General features: G+C 35.8%; 1 protein-coding gene across 1 annotated transcript in view; it reads right to left on the reverse strand.

Annotated features, from left to right (window-relative positions):
• The window catches only part of SppL (signal peptide peptidase-like protein), a 159,265-nt gene that overhangs the window by 13,029 nt on the left and 122,065 nt on the right, over nt 1-24,171 (reverse strand). Inside the window, exons 5-10 of the mRNA XM_081768243.1 lie at nt 22,257-22,335; nt 18,621-18,733; nt 16,889-17,040; nt 14,578-14,739; nt 10,196-10,311; nt 1,406-1,550 (exon numbers count right to left, since the gene is read on the reverse strand). Coding sequence (XP_081624369.1) covers nt 1,406-1,550; nt 10,196-10,311; nt 14,578-14,739; nt 16,889-17,040; nt 18,621-18,733; nt 22,257-22,335 — 767 coding nt within the window. The remainder of the gene's footprint in view (nt 1-1,405; nt 1,551-10,195; nt 10,312-14,577; nt 14,740-16,888; nt 17,041-18,620; nt 18,734-22,256; nt 22,336-24,171) is intronic.

The raw sequence follows: 24,171 nt of genomic DNA on the forward strand, positions 1-24,171 counted from the left end.
CCACTCTTGTTCCCTCTTAAACCATTTTAAATTATGGCTTTTTTCAAGGCAAATTATAGACTTTCAGTCAAGCAGCTACAGCATCATTCCTATTCATCCTAGGATCATGGTTCGTACCTCATTCTCTTCAGAACAGAACAGCTTTTGAAATGGTACCATTCACATTTCCCTTTTATGTCCCCAAGGCGGGAAATTGGAATTTTTTAAAAATATTTTTGCAAATGTTGAGCCCCTCTGGACCCCCCCCCCCTCTTTGTTAATACACAGATCTCAAAATCAACTGAAAAACGCTAAGGGGCTTACTAAATATGTGTACAAAATTTCAAGCTTCTATCTTGAATAGTACGAGCATCTACTAATGAGCTAAGAGCACCCACACAATGGCCCAGATGACCCGAAAAGACCCGGATGTTAATATAAAAATTTTTTGAGACATCCCTATTTATCCTTAGGTCATGTTTTGTACCTCATTTTCTGCAGAATAGCGTAGTCTTTCAAACGGTACCAATCACATGAGCCTATCATATCCCTGAGACGGAAAATGTTGAGAGAAATAAGGAATTACCAACGTTCTAAGAATATCCTCAGAATACCCCACATTTCCGTATAAAAAGGATCTCAGGTAAAAATTTCCCGAGACATCCCTATTTATGCTAGGATCGTGGTTTGTACCTCATTCACTTCTGAAGAACAGCCTTTCCGGTACCATTTACATGTCTTCATTATGTATGTGAGGTGGGAAAATCACGAAAAAGGGAATTTTTGTAAACAAAAAATATCCATTTTTTTTAAACCTTTTGTCCCTCTGCCCCTCTGTTTTAACGCAGAGATCTGAAAAAATCTGAAAAATATAAGGAGTGCACTGAATGTGTGTGCAAAATTTCAATCTTCTCGGTGCAAAAGTAAGCCTGCCAAAAAAAATAATAAAAATAGGCATAACAAAAAATATATTTTTTAAAAAAATTATGACGTCATCACACCCTATGTCTCGACGCAGAAAGACGTGAAAGTATATGTAACGTGTTCTACAATGCCTCCAGGCTTGAAAAAAAAAAAATAAATAAATAAATAAATAAAAAGCTTTATTGGTAGAATCAAATAATAAGGATTCTACCTTTTCACCTAAAAGTACGTGATATAATTTAAAAGGGTTAATCATATTTATTAAGATTAAAAGGAGACTGAAGCGCACGATAGAAAATTATAAGGTGTAAAAAAAAAGTTCTTTCTTTCAATAATAAGGACACATAAGCCTACTAAAAAAAGTAGTAATGTTTTACTTTGAAAATTGAGAACTCATTCCGGAGTAATCGAAAATTGGTTGTATGCACGCCAAATACGATACATAAAGTTATGTCATTCCATTATTCTACGCTATTTCGTAAATGTAAAACTAAAAGTTTACCTTTAGATAGGCCATCGTGAGAAGGGGTAACAAGGTGAAAGGTACCAAGTAAAGAAGCGCTGGTTGAGCTGCCTTGAACACTTCTGAGGAGACTGTTGCTGTCAGAAGTCCCAGGAAATAGCCAATCAGAGAGCAATGGAAGTAGCTGCAACATATCAAGTTCCATTTACATGAATACACGCTAAACATTTTATATAAGTGCAAATACATATAACCATATTACCCAAGAAAGTGAGATTAGTAAACCTTAAATCGAGTCTTTAGATGAAGTAAACCTTAAATCGAATCTTTAGATATATTCAATCTCCCCAGGATCCCGCAATTTTGTTATGGAAAATGGGCTTAGTTGAAATTTACTAAAACTAAAAGAAATCATTGTTCATCAGATCTTAATCAAAAATTCCACTTGGTGTAAAGTTTACGGAAAAACAGTCACTGGGCTTTGTCTTATTGAGCTTCTGACCAGGACCTCCAAAATTATAACGTACTAATTTTAGTCAGCTTTATCTAAATTCGATTTCCATAGCAACAAGTCACCTTGCAAACTGCGTATGTTTTGATCTCCTTACTGGCTAGGCACGCAAGGAAACACCCCAATACCAAAAATGAAGCGTGCGTGTATATATATATATATATATATATATATATATATATATATATATATATATATATATATATATATATATATATATATATATATATATATATATATATATATATATATATATATATATATATATATATATATATATATATATATATATATATATATATATATATATATATATATATATATATATATATATATATATCAAAAAATGGTTACTTCAAACTTTCTGTGAAATCTGTTCAATTTTGAACTTTTAACGCTCATAATTCAAACACGATTGCGAACGAGGATTTCTCCGTTTGCGTAATTGTTTCATATGTAAAAACGAGTCGACTGAGGATCGTATTGATATGAAGTGAGAGTTAACAATCAACGACCTTCCCAAGTCAGTCTACTGAAAACTACTTCCCTGACATTACTTCGATTTATTCACTTGTCAAGTTTTCTACTCAGTGTGAAAGTACTTACCGTTACCAACGCAAATGGAAGGCAAGAAATTTAAATGTTTCAACTTCACTAGAATTGCACTTGCTGAATTTAGAGAGATGAATTTTCGATTCCGTAGGGGATATTTTTCTGCTGATAATAAGTGGTGTAAGCAACAAATGATGTATTTGCTGATGGACGCTACAGGATACATATCAAATGAATAACAATTACCTATCTCTGTAATCTGTGACGAATTTCGTATTATTCGTGCATATGTCGGTCTGCTCTTCGGTCTTTGTCACCAACAATCCGGATTGTATAACTTTGTTTATATTTATTTATTTTATCATTATTAAAAATGGTTGCCCTGGAAGTTAAAAAAAACGCAGAATCATCTGAAACACAATTATTGGTGTATTCTTTGTAACTCCTTCACTTCTCTACTTCCAAGGTGTACACAGCAAGTATTCTAACGTGTTTTAAAAAGTGAAAACTTACAATGGCTTTGAAGACTAAAAACAAAATTAACATTAATTCGTTAAACGAAAAGTTTTTTGTTTGTTTGTTTGTCATTCAAACGGAAGAACTTACAACAAACAAATAAACCTTTAACGGAGACTATTAAAATGAAGACGTAGGGCAGTAGCAAGTAATACACCAATAACTGTTTCAGGGATCCTGCGTTTCATATAATTTTACACGCCAACAACTTTCAACAATGATTATGTTTACAAAAAGTCTGAAACCAGGATTCAAGTTAAAAAAAAGTCTCAGAGGGGACCGATATTATGCACAATTAACAAAATATTCATCAAGCAATACAGAGGTAGGTTATTGCTTATGAATAAGATCTAAAATAGTTTTAGAAGTTGTAGATGTGAAAAGGGATTTGTCTTTCTCCCGAAATTAATTCATTTTCGGGAGAGCACCCCTCCAATTGGAAAGCACTTGATTGCTAGTTACAGCCAAAGCTTATAGCTTCATTATATTCATGTTCACTAAAAAGTTTGAATCCTTGGAGGACAAAATTGAGAATACATTTATTATCACTTGAAAATATATGAAACCACGAATGCACTATTTTGTTCGATGATCTGCCATTTGGTGATGAGTGCTTAAGTCATTGGCGATACCACGACTGCTTATAACGCCGGTCTTGCTTTTTTTTTTTTTTTTTTTTTTTAAATAATAATAATATAATCCACTTTTGCTGTGATTGGTTGCCCATTGCAAAGAGCATACTGGTCATAGAGGTCTCTTAATTTTGAGTTTAACGTCCCTTTCAGCAGCCAGGCTATATGTGACGGGACCCACTGATTAACGTGGAATCCGAACCACATTAACTCCCGCCAAAAACTGAACCCGGGTTTCCCACGCCCATATTAGACATAGAATTTTCCATAATGAAAGTGACTCAACCATCTTTTAGCTGTTCTTTTCATAACGTATCTTTCCCTTTGCGCAGTTTTTGCAGGAAATTCACGTATCTTCACGATTAACCCTACGTCTGATTATAAAAATTTAACCACTTTTCGTACATCTACTAGCTGCAACTATCAACTGTTAAATGACATTAGGCCTGACCCGCTGCGACTCATACCCTTAGATTTGCGACACTAACGCCTTCTCAAGCGCAAAGGACTCAATACTTTTGAGACTACTTGATATATTGTCAAATGTGAGTTTTGTTGCATATAATGAAATTATGGAGGCTTCCAAACATAGGAATTCAATAGTGAACCAGAAGTGAGAGCTACTACGAGAGCAGTTTGGTAACTTGATTCGCAAAGCAATAGATGGTGTAGTTTGCATCTTTGTTCTGTATATGTAGTCAAAGTTCCCAGTTCCATGAATAAATATGCCGTGGTCTCCTCAAGTCATTTTGACAGTAATTCGTTCTTGATGGTTGCTTAAACGGAAGTGTTTCGACTAGCAGTGAAAAATTGATAAAATTAAAATTCGTGATGTTAATTAAACTTTTTTTTTCTGGAAGAGAAAACAGAAAAGGAAATTTATGAGAAGATTTTACCTGCGTTGGGTGACTCATGTCCTTCATATGCAACTGTTCGACTTTGGATAAATGAATTTGCGTTCAAAAGACTAATCCCTCCTGTACAATCTCAACACCGCATTGTCGCATGACTAGTATGACGAGAAATACAACGCCATTGCCAACAGTCACTGAGAGAAGCAGTCACTCAAGCAGAATGGACATCAAATTCTATGTTAAAACTGGGTAAAAGTGCCTCAGAAACTGTTGACTTGATGCGAAGTGTGGCATGGGAGACCCGGGTTCGATTCCCGGCGGGAGCTCATGTGGTTCGGATTCCACGTTAATCAGTAGGTCCACGTCTCATATAGCCTCGCTGCTGAACGGGACGTTAAACCCAAAATCAACTCCACTCATTGATGCGGAGTGTGTATGGGAATGTGCGGATACGGACAAACTTCGACTTTAGAAGTCAAACGTGAAGAAAATGCTCGACAGTGTTTCTACGACAGTAAGGGTATCATTCATCATGAATTTGAACCAGAAAGCCACACAATGAATGCACAGTTTTTATTTAAGTGTTTTGGATCGTTTCATTAAGAGAATTCGTCGGTCTTAATACTCAGCCCCTGGTAGCCAGCTCCTTATCCATGACAAGGCACTCGATCACCAGGAAGTACTTGTTTAGAAATATTTGACCAAAAAACAATTGTGCGCGCTGCAGTGTACCCCTATTCTCCAAACATGTCCCCCTGCGACTATTTTCTGTTCCTTAAACTGAGTAACCATTAAAAGGACGACTTTTTGACAATGCTGACGATATCCAAGCAGTTGTGTCAACGGTATTAGGGAACATATTACAAACTGAGTTGCAAAGATCGTTCTACTTCTTGCTTGATGATGCCACTCGCTGTATTGACGCAGGAGGGATGTACTTTGATTTTATTATGACCAAACAAAAATAATGTATAACCTGTTGATTATTCAGTCTCATTACTTAATTAGCGAGCGGTGTATAGTGTCCTTGTCATTGATTTTTCATGCAAAAATGAAGAGGAGGACGAGAAGTGAAATGGAATACATGAAAGTATTCCTTCTTAGGCTCAACAATGATCAAAATGAGAAACTTCTTAATAACTGTCGAAATGATGCCAGACGTCGTCAGTACTAATAATACACACCACTTTATACTTATTCTATCGTAACCTCCGAACAAATTAAGTAATTTTAATACGTTAATAAAAACCGCTTAAGCATCTATATTACATAAACACCAACAAATATATCCTGGGTAACAAACACAGTGATGCTTCAGTGTCACCTCTTTGGAAACACCAAAAGCTAAAAAACGCAGTATTGATTTAGCTGATTATTAATAAGTTTTCGTCGTTTATGGAAAAAGACATATGAAAGCAATGTGTACAAACGAATCAAAATTACATTCTCAAGTGAGTACTTTAGGTGGAAGGTAGAATATCATCATGAAGTATGGAAAAGAAAATAATTTTTTCTTTTAAAAATATGAAATCTTTTAATTTCCAGAGTTATGTCCTTTAGGCTATAGGAGACCGTAATAGTTGGAATTGGTCCACTGTGAAAACGTTCGCCAAAACACATCGTCAGATAGGAAGAGAAATAAGTACAAAAGGAAAGACAAATTAAAGAACAGAAAATTAAATGAATTTTTTTAGTTTAACGTTCCACGATGACGCCCTTTAGGGAAAGGAAGATGGATAATTAAGATAAATAAATGATGGAAGAATCGGTGGAATGAGAATGTGGGAGGAAATGGGACTACCCCGAGAAAATCCACGGACACGCTGTTGTCCACCATTAACTCACTTGGCCGGGTTCGAACCAGGGATCCCATGCACTAGAGCTAAGCGCTCTACCACTGAGCCATCGTATTCTCCAATTAAAAAACAGAAAAGCTGAAGAGCATCCAGATGAGCGCAACGTTGGAATGCAGGACCACATGACAGCGTTACGGGATGCAAGTAGATTAAGTATGTCGAGGTCGGTAAATTGGAACGAGCATAGGAGAGCGAAGGAATAATAAATGAAAATAATAATAATAATAATAATAATAAATAATAATAATAATAATAATAATAATAATAATAATAAAATAAATGTGTAATATGGAGGGAATTACAACTTTTTAAAATAATAATAATGATCTTAAGTGGTTCAATAAATAGACTATAGAAATAGAAATAACATAATGGAATCTCTAGAAATATAAATTAAATTGAACATATTTGTTTTGGATTATGTTACAAGAATTTTGTGAAATCACTTTTACATTAAAAGTGTACTTGAACACTTGTAATTATATTATTCTTTGTTTCTGTTATACTAGAGAAGAAATATCTCCTCCAGCTCCCTTCCAGGCGGCAACGTACCAAGAACTGACGAAACGCTGCCACGTTGGACCGCAATGAATATACGTTGTATTAAGAAGGATGCTGAACGAACATTTCCAGAAACGATAGATATGTGTCTGCCTACCTCTCTGATAAAAATCAAGGCTTCTAGAAACCCATGCCCCACTGGTCTCGATGGCTATTGGAGCAAAATTAAATTTGTCGAGGAGATAGTTGTATTTCCTTTTCTTTTTCTGTCTCTCTACGTCTAGCAGCTTCTCCAGCATTCATAACAGTCAATGGGAGGCTTCATTGGGCAAATGTGTCCGAACATGTAAAATCCCATACTAGTGATTTGTCTCTCATCCAAGGCAGTAATGTCATGCCGTCAGGTAGTTTACAATCAGAACAACAACAGCCTGATGGTTCACGAATGGAAGGAATTCCTGCCGTTGAGAAGGCTCGCAAAATGATGTCATTAACAGATGAATGTCTGGTGTTCCTGCCAATGCTCTTCATGCATGAGAGGCCATGCAGGCTGCGTTGGGTAACTTGATCACCGCAAGCTGGACATCGATGTGGCTCACAAACATCTGAATATATATATATATGAAAGTGTACCACATAGAAACAGGAGATACAAAAAGACTGTCTCAAAAGTATCCAAACATGGTTGTACAAAGGCAGTACACTCACTCGGTGTATTCCTTGTCCTAATCACCTTCAAATTTCCTCCCTTCAAACTGACATCGAAGTCAGTGGCTTTCCATTGCTCGAAACAGGCTTAAAACCCTGGTCAAGAAGTGCTGTTAGGTAAGTCGTCGCTATGCGCTAAATGTCCTCTCGAATGTCAAACCGCGATCCTTTCAGGTGCTTTTTGATTTTGGGAACTGCCAAAATTCACACGCGCTATGTCTGGAGAGTATGAAGTATGATGAACCATCTTAATGCTGTGCCATGCCAAAGACGATCACCACATGAGCCACATAAACGGAGGCATTATTTTGACGCAGCTGACAGTCTTCGAGCTCCACAGGTCTGGTCATTTTTCACGAAGAGTTTCACTTAGACAATGGATTAAACCCAAAGAATAGTCTTTTGTAACTATACATCCTTTCTGTATTTACTCATGATGTACAGTACTACGGCATTCGAAAAACACATCAACATTACTTTGATTTTGCTACGCACTTAGCAAGTCTTTTGGCCTTGACGAGCTTGGATGCTTCCACTGAATAGATTGTGTATTTGTTTTCGTGTTGTACCTCTACACCGACGCACATAAGGCCGAAGAACGAAATTACGGCGCCAAAAATAGAAAAAATATATTGTGAGGAAACTATTCAGAAATGCCTTTAAAACAGTCCCTAAACACCAGTCCATGATGTAGCGTAAGAATTTGTTTTGTGAACACAACACAGTAGCCAGCGTATGCGCGCGAAGTTGGAGTTTATTTCGAACGGCCAACAGCAGTTAGTTGTGCCTGAGTTGCTGACGGAGAAACAGCTCTTGCTAAATTTCCCCAAAGTGACAGTAACAAGGTTTCAATACGAATATCGAAGAGTTAGATATATAGTGTACATCTGAAATGACTGAACCTAACAAGTGAGCCTAGTGTAAATATAGTACAGGTGGTATGAAGGACTAGTTCGGTGTCGAAATAAGGAAGAAATATTTACTATACATAGAGTTATAAAAAAAATTCCAAAGAGTACCGCGACTATTCTTGGACAATTCGACAATATATCTTGTATCGAAGATAGAACAGGAAAACACACGTTCCTATTTTTCTGGTTGGAGCGTATTGTTTACACGCAGTTGTGACAACGTGCTGTGAAGAACATGAAAACTAAGAGAACTCTTTATAGTGTTATTTAAAGAGCATTTTTACAATAGGTCTTCATTAAAATGTAATGAACAATTACTACAGTATATACTAAACAAGTGTGGTGTCAATGAACTTGCTGAACAATGTGGAAATGAACTGAAAACTGTAGTGAAAGTATTTGTGTCAAAGCTTTTGGCAAAATGGTGGGCATGTAATTACATGTACGAGTGATTTAGAAATAAGTGTATGGAGTAGCTTGATCAAGACGGAACACTTCCGGTGTTACAACCATCACAGCGTCCCTCAACATCACGGCTTTCGAAGCAAATAAGAAGAGGAATACCAAGAAAAGTGTTCGAAGAGAGTTCGCAACGAAGTAAGAAAAGATATGGGAGGGAAATTGCAAAGAATACCAGTTCCGAAAAGCTGTGCTTGGCTGCAGAATCAAGTTTGGTGAAATCTGGCAAGAGTACTGCATCCGAAGTTGTGAAATTAGCGATCCCGTCTTCGCCTAAGAGAGTGCAAAAAAATATGAAAGCGATCCATGACACATCATCTGCTACTATACGTTAGTACAGCTCTGACGAAGCTTTAGGACTTCTAGTGGATCTTAGCTTCACAAAGAAAGATTATAAAAGGATGAGACTTGGAGCAAAAGAAAGAGGAGCAGATATTTATCCCTCATATCATGTGCTAGCTGAGACGAAGAAGAAGTAATATCCTGCAAATATTACGATAACTGAAAACGAGGCTGTGGTGCCACTGAAAGATCTGCTCAACCATACTACACAGCGTTTAGTACACGTACAGAGTAATGTAATACTGCAGAACATTTCGGAGGACTGTGATACTATCGACATTTATTATAAATGGGGCCTAGATGGTAGCGGTGGCTACAGCATATATAAACAAACTTACGCAAATAATTCCCAATTCCAACATACTTTTATGTGCCATTGCACGTGTGTGAATCTAATTATAAGAACACAACAATATTTTGGAAGAACATGACTCCACCATCGACAAGGTAGTGCCGACCAGTTGCCTTGAAGATAAAAAGGAAACGGTTCACAATGTGAAATCAAGGGTATGGAGAAGTACAAACAAATATTGTACATGGTCCCTCCTCCTTCCACGACCTCATGGCCAATCTGTGCCATGTAGTTTTCCCGAAAACAAAGGTCCGCTCATGTATTTATTTCAGATTCTGATGAAGCATTTAGCGAAACTGCTCAAAGTGTAGTTTTTGATGCAATTGTGATTTTACTGTTTTCTAGTCAGTAACTCATTACATATACAGGCCGAGAAGGCCTATTTTTTGATTGTAAATTACGATTAGTGCATTTCAACGGCTCTTGTTATCCATAATAATACTGACAGCGGCAACAGCCAAAATTAGTCATTTTTTATACAATAATTTATCTTATTACACATATAAAAAATAGAAAAAACAAGTTTGTTGATGTTCGTCTCTGCAATTTCAGTTTTAATTTTTTCCCCTTTTTTTGCTTATATAGACAGCAGCATATTTATATTATATATATACATATACACCAACACTCCTTACCTTATTTTACTAAAATGATTCGGTGGAGGGACACCCGTCTCGCCCAAATGAAGTGCTTGTGACTTCTTGTAGGCATCATACCTTAACACGAAGCACAGCAACAATCCTGGCATTACCTGAAAACAACAACATGTTAGGGAAGCCGTTCTCAGAAACCAATCCCTATATGAAGAAAAAAAAAAAATCAATGTTCACAAAATTATCGAAAAGTGATCACCAAAACAGACGGTGGTAGGTTTTTGTACCTTTCCGTTGGTAGTGACAGATAAACAAGTACTATTCTGTTTCAAAATAAACACTTTTACTACATAACTGATACGATGTATATCTATTAATGAAACATTAATCTTGAACTTAAGCATCCATATTCTTAATTTATATGTAGACAGTTCCTGCTGTCTTTATCGATTATTTTGATATATCATGCTTAGTAAAACTTTAATTGCCTCTTTTTCTCAAAACTAGAATAGTAAAGGCGTATGCGCCAAAAACTAAGGACCTCAATTGTAGTTAATATCGTATCTATACAAGCCAATACTCGACCCCAACTTAATAGTTTTTTTTTCCATTTCTACATATACATACTTATTACTGCTTTTATTTGCTTACTTTTGAAATTTTTAACTGGCAAACCTATAGCCGATTCGTAAGCATGTGTAATAAAAACCGCGTAAGAACAAAATCTGCGTTGCTCAAAAACAGTCTTATATCAGCTTTTATTTATTTATTTATTTATTTCAGTTTAAAACGTTCCATGATTATGCACCAAGGTTAAAGGAGATGGAACTACGATGGATAATAATGGTGGAATGAAGTGGAAGGAAACGAGAGAACCTCGAGAAAATCTACGCACACGGAGTTTGTCACTATAAAGCTCATATGGCGAGAGTTGAGCTGAGTTTGGATGGGATGGGATCAAACCACGGACCCCATGCACCAGAGGTAAGCGCTCTCTTACTGAGCTACCGCGATTCTACAAGGTATTCGAAAGTAGTAGTAACATTTTATGTGATGTGATAACCAAACCAGCCCCAGAATTCACATTAATTTTCTACACATGCAAATCTTGCAAAAATAAAGAACAATTCTAACAACAAAGGTCACGCTGTTAGATCTTGCTACCTGCGCTATAACTATGTCCTTAAATAATTGCATTAGTATGGTATGGCAAACTTAAACTAAGCACGACTAACCCACAGTGTACAGTGGACATAAGGCTCGGGCAGAACAGCTAGTATTACTTAGAGTATGTTTGTTTTATCTTGACATGCTTCCCGCCTAAAGGATGAATCTGTTTGCAACGCGTTCTTGCCACACCACAGTTGTTATGAGTTACAATACACTAGGAAACACAGCAAAACGCCAAAGCATTCATAAGTCACTGTAACACACTTGCTCGCGTGTGGCAACCAAGCACTTCAAATTCCCGCCAAATATCAATGATCTCATTCGATGGGCTGACTGACAACTAACGTCATCTACACGACAAAGCCAATAAGACGGTTATTGGATTAAAACGTTCACGTGAGTGCTAGCAGAAAGTACTATAAAAGCCAACCAAGTGCACTAGCGGGAAGCGTGCCAAGATAAAACAAACATTCTCTAAAAAATATTAATCGCAAAATAAGAACTACGAATGAAAAAAGAAATACCTCAAATAGAAATGTGGAAAAGTAGTCTTTTAGGAATTTACTGTTTGATTACTGTGGAATACGATCATAAAATATCATTTCTGTTTAAAAAGCATTCCTAAACTATGAGAATTTCCCACATTATATTATGTAATTAAGAAGCATACTTTCAACTTCCAATTTTTTCTCAATTTTTGCAACAAATCAAAACAATACATCGACTTCCTTAACACATTACAAAGCATATTTAAATTATGCATAGAACATACATACATATACATATACTGTACTTTACTTACAGATCTCTCTCTCTCTCTCTCTCTCTCTCTCTCTCTCTCTCTCTCTCTCTCTCTCTCTCTCTCTATATATATATATATATATATATATATATATATATATATATATATATATATATATATATATATATATATATATATATAATATAATATAATATAATATACACTCGTGCTCATAAATTAAGGATAATGCGCATACATGGTGAAACAACGCTCTGGTGGGCGGTTTTCGGTTGGAGATCACCTCGAGGTATGATTATGCGGTGCATTTGACCATTCGGTGCGGTCGTCGCACGGTGGCGCTGGCAGCAGTCCAAATACGCAGAGGTGTGTTGGTGCATGTCAGAGTACGGTGCAGCGTGTAACTGTGCAGATGTTGTCAGACGTGCTAATGGTGACTGTGTTGAAAATGGCTTAAAGAACACATATTGATGACGTTATGAGGGGTAGAATAATAGGGCGACTGGAGGCTGGTCATACACAGCAGGTCGTAACACGGGCTCTCCGTGTACCAAAAAGTGTGATCTCAAGATTATGGCAACGATTCCAGCAGACAGGAAGCGTGTCCAGGCGCTACAGTATGGGACGTCCACAGTGTACAACACTACAAGAAGACCGATATCTCACCATCAGTGCCCGCAGACGGCCACGGAGTATAGCAGGTAGCCATGCTCGGGACCTTGCCACAGCCACTGGAACAGTTGTCTCCCGACACACAGTCTACAGACGACTGAACAGACATGGTTTATTCGCCCGGAGACCTGCAAGGTGCATTCCACTGACCCCTGTTCACAGGAGAGCCCGTAAAGCCTGGTGTCAAGAACACAGTACATGGTCAATGGAACAGTGGTCCCAGGTTATGTTCACGGACGAGTCCAGGTATAGTCTGAACAGTGATTCTCGCCGGGTTATCATCTGGCGTGAACCAGGAACCAGATACCAACCCCATAATGTCCTTGAAAGGGACCTGTATGGAGGTAGTGGTTTGATGGTATGGGGTGGGATTATGATTGGTTCACGTACACCCCTGCATGTCTTTGACACAGGAACTGTAACAGGTCAGGTGTATCCGGACGTCATTTTGCATCAGTATGTTCGCCTTTTCAGGGGTGCAGTGGGTCCCACCTTCCTCCTGATGGATGATAACGCACGACCCCACCGAGCTGCCATCGTGGAGGAGTACCGTGAAACAGAAGATATCAGGCGAATGGAGTTGCCTGTCTGTTCTCCAGACCTAAACCCCATCGAGCATGTCTGGGATGCTCTCGGTCGACGTATCGCGGCACGTATTCAAACCCCTAGGACACTTCAGGAACTCCGACAGGCACTGGTGCAAGAATGGGAGGCTATATCCCAGCAGCTGCTCGACCACCTGATCCAGAGTATGCCAACCCGTTGTGCGGCCTGTGTACGTGTGCATGGTGATCATATTCCATATTGATGTCGGGGTACATGCGCAGGAAACAGTGGCGTTGTGTAGCACATGTGTTTCTCAACTTATCACCAATAACGTGGTACCGATATGTTTCGTTTGTTTGTATGTTGTGTTCACTATGTGCCTATGCTATTAGCGCCAGTTTTGTGTAGTGCCACGTTGTGTAGTACTACAATCTGCAATTATCCTTAATTTTTGAGCATGAGTATATATATATATATATATATATATATATATATATATATATATATATATATATATATATATATATATATATATATATATATATATATATATATATATATATATATATATATATATATATATATAAAGAAAAAGTTATAACTTAAGGGCCACTGTTTTCAAAACGATGAGCTTCTCAATCACAATTAAATAACTGGTGGTTTAGGAAACCCAAAACTTCTTCGATGTTCAAACAAATGTTGATCTTGGAGATTCTATCCTGCGTGAAGTTAGTTGTGTCAAATATTTAATGTGCTTGATTTTCAAGGTATTTAATAAATATTGCAATTACAGGTAACGATTAAGGTGTTTAATAGTGTTTACCAATTTAGTGGTTCGAACTGTGGGCAATAAATGTAACAAGTTAAAATATAAATATAACGTTACAGTGTGACCACCAGGAGCAAGGAATAAGCTTTAGATGTTTTTTAATAAAATTTAAATATCCAAACAAGATTACTGTTCTTTATAAGCGTGGTTTTTCGATGTCTAATACTATTCTTTAGTTGAAAAAAAATATTCACGTTAAGCCTAAAAAAAAATTCTAATGTTTTTTTTCTCTTTCTATCTTTACAATACTTTGAAACGTGTACAACAGTGACTTATTTGGAGTTTTAATGCTTCTTTTGAAATTAGGAACTTGCGTATGTATAGCACACGCGCACTAGTCACGTGGATTTTCCTGAGGCCTACTAGATGATGTTGGGAAGATTTGTCAGTATCTTTAAACATCTATTTAGATACACTGGTGCAAATAATTCAGGTACATAAACTTACTATATCTCCAAGTCCCAGCATGGAGAAATGACCGGAATTATGCATACTGGGAAACACCAACTTTCCCGGTAAGGATAACTTTGGTGCTTCCTTGACTACGCCGCCAAGATGTAATTTCCGAGCAACTAAACCCACTGGATTCTCAGCCGGTCGCGTTGCAACCTGAAACAATAGAAAGTGTATTAAATGAAACATCTTAAAATCTGGAATTCTTGGAACATATATTATCCCACCCAAAAAAACAAAACAAACAAACAAAAACTGTATTTGCCGAAGTAGAAAAAGTATTTTCACAGTATATTATATTTACACTATTGTATTTATATATTTTATATATAAATACAATATTGTAGAAAGAAACATTTAATAGTGCTTAGCTAAATGTTGAATCACCCGCATGTCTGGAAATGTCTATAGCACAAGGAGCGTCCAGAGAAAAGCATACATACTATGAAACGGTAAATAAAGCAAATCGTATTCAAATTACATTTACTACTGTCACTAGATTGTAGCTAGAATGTTGTTGCACAAAGTAAGAAAACAAGAAAAACATAAAACACCACTGAATCGGGAATACTTATTAAAACTGACATAATCCAAATCTATGTATCGGAGTACAAAATGCATTCCATTTCAATGGAGAGAAGTGTGTCTTATATACCAGCAAATACAAGGTACTTTTCTCTCTCTTCGCATACTTACCGTTACTTCTAATTATTTTGTAATCCCACAGTTTGCAAAATATGTTCCAGATTCGTTATTGCAAATTTTAGATTGAGTTTTTTGAGAACTGAAATGATGGATGCACATAAGCATGAATAACAACTAGCAACCAGCAATTTTTTTTTCATACAAAATAAATGAAAATAAATTGCCTTAACAAAAATGTGTGTAAACAACTGCTTCTTACATGGAAAAGGAACTCATTTGTCATCCAGTGCTTTCGTATCCCTGTTAAAACTTAATATTCGATATTTTAGCCCGTGCTTGGGCCATGATCGCGAACTCTACACTGCAAACTGGAACAAATCACCGAGACACTATGAAGTTTTTTATTTCTGTACTAACGACGCGCACTAAGTTTCCACAACGCACTAAAAAGTATTTAATACTAAACAGTTCAAACTTGGTCCGTTCATTTTTATGGTATAAAATACATTCTAGAGAAGATTTGTCTTGTTGAGTATTTTCACCGCTCACTGCTTTTCCATTATATGCACTATTACCTTAGAATGATCCATTCCAAGCTGTTCACATATGTACAAAATTGTATTTGGTTATGAAACTGTTAAACATGTCTTTCCTTTATAGGTTTGTCACAACTACAGGTGCTTGTTGAGTACAGAACACAGTTGCCACAAGATGGTAATATGAGACTGTTTACAAATTAAGTAAAACCCTATTTACATTGTACAAATGAAGAACAAAATTTTGTTGTATTGATAAATCTTATTTTGTAAATTTTATTCTTCTTTTGTACAATGTAAACACAAATTTTACTTAATTTGTAAAATGTCTCATGTCACCATCTGTTAGCAACTGTCTTCTCAACAAGAACCTGTAGTTACACTGTGAAAAGATATGATTAACATTTTCATAACCAAATGCAAATTTTGTACATAGATGAACATGATTAGGAATTAGATTTCTGGACTTTCGGCATCTATGGGCATGTTAGCCCTTCACGTATGAGGGATGACGTCCCTCGGAGATCACACTATCTGAGAAACGGAAGGAAGAAATGATTGGGAAAGGAAGGAAGGTACTATTCCGGCATTTTCCTGGTGTGAATGAGGAAAACCCCACTCTTGTTGGCTGACCTCAAAAAGCTTTTACAATTTTTCGACCGAGTGTCTCCACCTGGAATCGAACCCGGGACCGCTCGCACCAAAGACTACGCTCCGAAGGGCCACTATATAGGTGAGCAGACTTGAATGGGTCATTCTGCGGGAAGAGTGCACATAGTGAAACAATTAATTAAAAGTGAAAATACTGAACGTAAAAAATCTTCTCTGGATATATATTATCTTAAAAATGAAAGGACATAGTTCGAACTGTAAAGTGTTAAATACTTTTTAGTTCTATGTGGAAATTTAGTATTTCGTTAGCTCAGAAATAAGAACTTCATAATGTCTCAAAGATTTCTTCCAGTTTGTGGGTACGAGTGTTCGGTATCATGATCCCATCGCGATCTGAAATATTGAATATTAAGTTTTAGCAGGGATACCAAAGCACCGGAAGCAAGGCGATTTCCTTTTATATGTTAAATATGTATCCTAGATTATCTACAAGTTTTTAAACTGCTTCTTACCTTAACCATAACATTTGTGTTGAATATATAGGAAGAAAAGAAGACCCAGAAGACGTCGTATATTAAAAGTCCTGTGAGAAGAAGCGTCGACACTTTCAAGCTCGGCAGACGAACAAATGCAATAAATGCCACACACAAACCCATGCCCATTGCTAACAAAGAAAAGGAAGATTATTACCAAACTGTGTTATATACACATGTAACACTAAAATATGATTACTAAGGAAGCATTTATTTTTTTGGTTTAGATATCTACTTTTCTTTAACAAAAAATCAATAATATATTAACCGGAAAAAAAGTATAATATATTAACCGGAAAAAAAGTATAATATATTAAAGTAAGTATATATCGCACGAGAGTAAGTCAAAAAATTATCCACAATTTTAAGGTAATTCTTCTTATATTGATTATACTGACCTCTGTCCTAGTTTCTTTCATTGTTATGCTGTTGTCATTATGCTATGAAAATTTGAACCTAATTCCTCCATTTGTCTTCCTCTTGTTGCAGACAGATCATGGCTGCTCCGCTTCGTTAGAAGTTTGCATCAAGGTGAACAACGAGTAGTGATCCGGTTTTTGCAATCGGAAGATTCGTAAACAAGTCATGATTAATTTCCAGACTATGTACCACTTTATCGTCTGTCTTACAGAATCATGTTCCGTGCATGTTCAATGTTATCATTTGTGGCTATAGATGGTGGTCCGGCTCCTTCCTCGTGCGTAAAACTTGTACGACCATTTTTGACGTTTTCAATCTATTCGTAGACACTCCGCTGCAGTAAGACATATTCCCGTATTGTGCCGAAAGTCTTTTATGGATTGCGGTTTCTGATATACATTCCGACTACAAAAACCAGATCACTGTTCGCTGTTCCTCTTTGGTGCAAATTTCTAATGGAATGACCATGATTTATCTGCAAGCAAAGGAAGACAAATGGAGGAATTAGGATCAAACTTGCATAGCATGACCACAACAGCGTAACAATAAAATACACGAGGACAGAGGTCAAGTACGGACAATGTAAGAAGAGTTATGTCAAAATTGCGGACAATTTTTGCCTTACCTTCGTATTTAAGTTAAAAAAATTAATATAATAATGACGAATGTAAAAAGGACGAAGGTAGCGAACGCGGTTACCAAATTATCAATACTATACTTTGTGTTCATATTTGTATGGATAAACTTCCTCTGATATTCAGACTTTTCCTGATCTTTTCTGGGAATTATTTGATCCAACCGGACATCTCTAGCTCTAGTATTCTTTTCCTTCTATACTTCTGTCTACAATCCTTCAAGATTTGAAAGCTACTGCCATGTGTGTCTTTAGTATATATGTTCAAAACTATCATGTAAATATCAACTTGAGGAATATCAGATTTACCATTCAATGACTCATTTTAAGGAGTTTCAAAACCTTTGGGGCTACGTCCTCTGGTGAAGATGAAGCCCGAAAAGGCTTTGAAACATTTTGAAGTTCATGTTATTCATCTGAATAGTGAATCTGATAACTGAAATTTGCTAGTGAAAAGCCACTCTACGATTAAACGCCACTAGCATGTAACTGCCTTTTATTTTGATTTTCATATACCCACCACCAAAATAGGAAAGTTTTAACGATATATATATATATATTTTATTCACGAGTGAATAATTTGCGAAACAGAAATTAGGAGCTACTACTATACACCTATTCCGAAAAGGTTTTTATAGGAAGAACGTATAAACTCACCATCCATAAGCAGCCAATGACCAGTAAGGACCCATATACACACAATTGAGACTGCCAAAGATAACGACAGCAGCTCAGCACCCGTAAATCGTCCACACACACCAAATGAGATCCTAGAAACACAAAAATAGTACTTCAGATACAGCATAAACAACGAATTTGAAAAGGAAAGTTACATAGAAAAGCAATTTTACAGTAACACTGATTATATAGATTTATCCAGAATATATTAAATTAGAAGCATGAACTACTACTGAGCATCTGGTTAGCTTATAATTCCCTATTATTGGTATATATACCTTAATACGAAAAAGATATATCTAATGTAATAAAGATGAGTCGAATAATTTTTGCACTCCCGGTAACAGTGAAAGCGCAAGGTTCCAAAATATACAGTTTCAGTTCCAAATTGTACGGCTGTAGGTAAAGGGAGCATAGGTATACTTCGAACGTTTAAACTATGATTTATATTTATTCTCATGCAATAAGTTTTCTTATCTTTGATCTTCTGAAGGTTCTGGTTTCGGAAATTTAGACAAACGAAACAATTACCTCTTTCATTATAATATTTATGGGTCAAGAGTGTAATTATTTAAGAATAAGAATTTACACATATTTATAATAATCTGTAAGTCTGCTCTAATATTTAGTGAACTATTAACTGTATTGTTTCGGTTCCTTGACAGTTTCCTTAGCAGATCCGGGCGGGGCAACTTAACGCGCGACCCATCTTACTCCTCAAGAGGATTCTAGTGTAAGGAATTTATATTATCATATTAATCATCGTTTTGTATCTAGGTCTTTCTTGATCCCACGCCACTTTTTGCTATAAAGAAACAATTTTAGTAGAGACTTCATTCTCCAGATAGGCTTTATGTAGGCATTTTACTATATTCATGGTTACATTACCCTTGGTAGTAAATGAATTTGATACTTCTGAAATGGAGTCAAGTATTAAATACGCGATTTTCAATGTTTTCTTTGTTTCCTTTTCGGGTAAACTTCCGCAGGTAAGCGTTTATTTTAAAAAACTAAAGACTCGGCAACACTGTACTGTACCTTCTCAACTGACATTTTCATTTAAATTTTATTTCAGAAAATGCATGCACAAAAATAGATAGATAGTAATGTTTTGTCGAAGCAAGATGATATATATTTCAGGCTTTCCAGTGCTAATGAGGGGTAAAAAAAGTCACGATAAAAAATATAGGAGGTTTCGTGAAGCTATGAAAAAGGAACATTTCAATTATCCACTAGGCAGAAATAAAAAGAAAAGTCACATGGAAGTTACACCAATTGTTATATGAACATACATTCTATTCTAAATATAACTAAATGGGTAATTATCTCGTTTCATTTTTTTTTTTTTACGAGTTTTTTAGTGTTTTCGTACGTAGCACACCAGTACTAAGCAACGACCATGCACTTTCATTTTCTTCAGTGCCTTGACTCATAATGAATGCAACAATGGAGTTGTACTTTGGTCTGACAGTGTAACTATTATGGCTTTTGTGCATATAGATAGGATCACTTTGGGATCAAAAAAGACCCCAGACATACAACATATTTCTTCGGAGCTGATACACAGAAGAGTGTACAATATAGTTTACAGAAATGAGATGGGTTGGAACGCACATAATAAATAACGGCAAAATACATCATGCCTGAGTCATCCAAAGAATTATGCAGTGATCGATTATATAGTACTATGTAAAACACTTCTACGTGTGCATTTTAAAATTGCTGGAGAGAAAGTCTACCGCCAAACCATACGATTTTGGTGGCCAAGTGATCATCGTGATTCCGAAATAGAATTCTGTCCCTAAGCTCGAATCGCAATAACGTTATCATTACATCGGCTGATACCTGGCTACCAAGAACATATTACTTGATAACTTGGATTATTTTCTTTGAGGTTACATGGAAAATAGTCTACACTATCATATCACAAGTTGATAAGTTAAAAGCCAGAACTTGATGCGCTGTTGACAAAACAAAATAAGGTTACTATTCTGTGCAAAATCTTGAGGTAAGGTTACAACTGTGAAAGATTAACTCAGCAGTGGTGGCAATTTATCCATATTATCTTCCAGTATAATTTTAATGCGAATAAGCAAGCTCTTAGCATTTGTGTATCTCTGCTCCACGATTTCTGTCACATTTTAGTGACACTTTTTTTTTTCTTTCTTTATGATTCGAAATAAATCTACTGCTTGGGGTTAATATCAAACAAATTCCAATGGTAAGGATAATGAATTCCTTATCTCACTTAAATCTTATAAAAAAAAAAAAAAAAAAAAAGTCCTTTGACCGCTTCTATTCTGCATGGTATCACTAGTTGTGATGGACTACAGTTTCGGCTCTTATTGAAAACCTCTTATTATTGATAATCATTTAAAAAAAAAGCTTATAGAATTCTCCATTAAAGAATATGTTCATTCGTTTAACCGTGAAGGGCATTTTTCCTTATAAAATAAAAATAAAAACCTCAATATCAGTCTCACGCTATCTCATAACCCTTCAACGTCATTATTAACAATATGAATGAGAGGTTGAAGTCGTTCTCAATATTCTGAAATTCTCACAATCACAAATATGTGCTAAAAGTGGTCTACAAACAAAGCCTCACCACCTACATCATTTATATTTGGCAATCGTTAAAACCTCATTTGGGCTTAACCTCGACTTTACACAGAGAATGAGGGAAAGTGAGCTTGAAGTTAAAGAGTTCCTACGATATACAGGAGTACCCCGTATTTCATACTTCACAAGTCGATATTCATTTAGTTCATCTATTTTCCTCTCATGTAAAAAATATAACTTTTATTCTTGCTGAATACCAAGTTAGTACATAAATGTTTTATACTCTATTATGTTATATGACGTATTTCTATACAATATTATGTATGATTTTACTGTAGTAGGGATATGTAATTATGAAGTGCCTATTATATTTAAGAATAATCCATAAACACTTTGGTCTTCAATCAACTTTTCTCTCTCCTCCAAAATTTTCTCGCCGATTAAACAAATTTCCCAATTAGACGCTATCATTAGTAACAAAAAGTCATTCCACATAACTTCTGAAATCTAATACTAACTATACTGCAATTGATACTACTTATCCTTTCTGACAGCTCGCTGCGCGCACGTGATGTTCAATGCTGTGTTGTCAGCTTTTGCGTCGCGTATTGAAAAACGAAATTTTTCACTGCAATTAAATATCTGTTTTATGAAATTAAATGACACAAAATAGAACTAAAAAGAATGCTCTCAATAACTAGCAGGTCACTACTTAAGTTGACATTCAACTAAAACAATGTGCATTTGTTTATATTCAAATTGGCAACGTTCGGAAAGGGTGGAATGTTTACTATTGTAGAGCGAGAGGAATGAACTACTATAATTGGCTAAACGTGCTGTCGCCATAGAAACAGTTCTTCCTGCCTGATGTGCAGAAAGGAAAAAACCTGAGGAAACCAACTGTCAGAAAGAACTAGTTGTATCAAATGGACTGTAGTGGAGATGTTTGTAAGAAAGAAAGAAAAGAAGAGAAAAATAGATTAAAATTACAAAACAGGCTGTATTTGATATCAGGAATTATGGTAACGCTAATTTCATACCATAAATACTTACTTTTTTCCATCTGAACATGGCCGAATGAGGTATTGACACATGGGAAGTAAAAGGAATGCCAATGCAACGGTCGCTACAACTGTAGGAAAAGCCAAGAAAACTTTCATGAGAAATGAATTATTGAGTCATATATTGTACACAAACTAGTTTCAATTAATATAAATAAATATTTATTAACAGAAATACCAGAATTTGCTTAATATCTTTACTAAAAACTGAATACACACAGAACTGTCAAGTAGACGCCACGAGATTCATTTTATAGTAGAAGTGTTTACATAAAACCACTGTTTGTAGCAAATGTGTAATTCGGGTTATTTAGTATGTCCATAAATAGTTTGATAAGAGTTGAACGTCCATTTCAGTGCCGACGTACATGCGCTATATGAAACGGGATCTCTTGTTTAAAGTGGAATAAGATTGGTGTTCAAGGCAAATTCTCCCATTGGAAATCATACACCGCAAGTGCCACATAGTTTTGCGATTCCCTTTCATACATCGCTTTGCGTTTTGACTCAATGTTTTACAGGAAAAATAAACGCAATATTTCTATCCACGGTAAAAATTAACAAAATAACTGAATTGTTTTCAAATATATGGTCGATTTATTTATTATATAATGACTAGAATATCACTTCTGCTTCTATGACAAACAATTTTAACAAGGATGGAAAACAGAGTATATAAAGATTGTACAGGCAGATCAAAAAGTAATGAGACTGATATATATTTTTTTAATGAAAGATATGAACCAGAGACAACAACAGTTATGTTACTATATAGTTGTGTGTTCAATGAAATGTGCTGTAAAATATTCAAACTTCTGTCTCTCTTTACACGTGAGGAGCAACGTTGAAAGTCGAGTGTGATTGGAAATCGTCTACCAGAGTATAAGATACTCTGAAATGGAGTCCAATTTAGAACAGCATTATGCTGTGAAGTTTTCTGTTCGTTGGAAGAAATATGTTGCTGAGACCAACAAACGTCTTAAAGAAGCTTATGGGTTGAACTATATAACACGTGCTCCAAGATTTAGGTGGCGTAACTAATTCTTGAAAGAAAGAGTGTAAGGTCAGGGCGCCCAACATCAAGAACAGAGTATGGTAAACACTGTGATCTCCATTGTGAGAGAAGAAACATTTATCTATCAGACAGATGGCAGCCAACTCTACCTATCATATACTAATTCTCAGGCTGTTCTTACTGATGATCTTGGAATGTAACTAGGTTCATGTCGATGGGTTTCGCGTGTGCAGTATGCAAAGCAGCTGCAAGAACGAGTTTGATACGAGGGTGATGCTTTTGGGTGTTTCATGAGCAAAAGAAATAGCTGCTGTAAGGTCGCCGGACATCTTTTACAAAATGGATTGAATCTGTAAATTCTGCATGGCAAGAGGTCAATATTTTATATTATATATATATATATATATATATATATATATATATATATATATATATGAAAGAGGGGAAGTACTTTGAACAAAAGACCATTTAGACATTTCAGAATAAATATTACTGCGTAATTCTATTGGAAGAAGTGTTTCAACTTTTATCTCTCTTGCTGATTACTTATTCATTTTAACATGAATAACCATAACGAGAAAAGTCACAACGAATTGAAAATAGAAAATAATATTCTTTAAGGCTAGTCAAGTTTTGCCGATAGATGCCACTACAGTCCTCGTATATCTCTCATGTATTTTTTACCTTTTACAAAAATTTACAATTTCTCTTACAAATTTCAACCTAGATCTCAAATTTTTAGAGAAGGAACTTCATAATCTATCAAAGGCAACAATCCATAATGATTTATTTAGAATTTTCTTCATTGTTGAAATGGCTTGATTGTTGAAATGGATATCCAAACCTTTAACAATGGAACTGTTTCAACAATGAGGAAAATTCTAAATTAAAA

Source organism: Thermobia domestica, chromosome 8 (assembly GCF_964235325.1).
Source record: "Thermobia domestica chromosome 8, izTheDome1.hap1.1, whole genome shotgun sequence".
NCBI lineage: Eukaryota > Metazoa > Arthropoda > Insecta > Zygentoma > Lepismatidae > Thermobia > Thermobia domestica.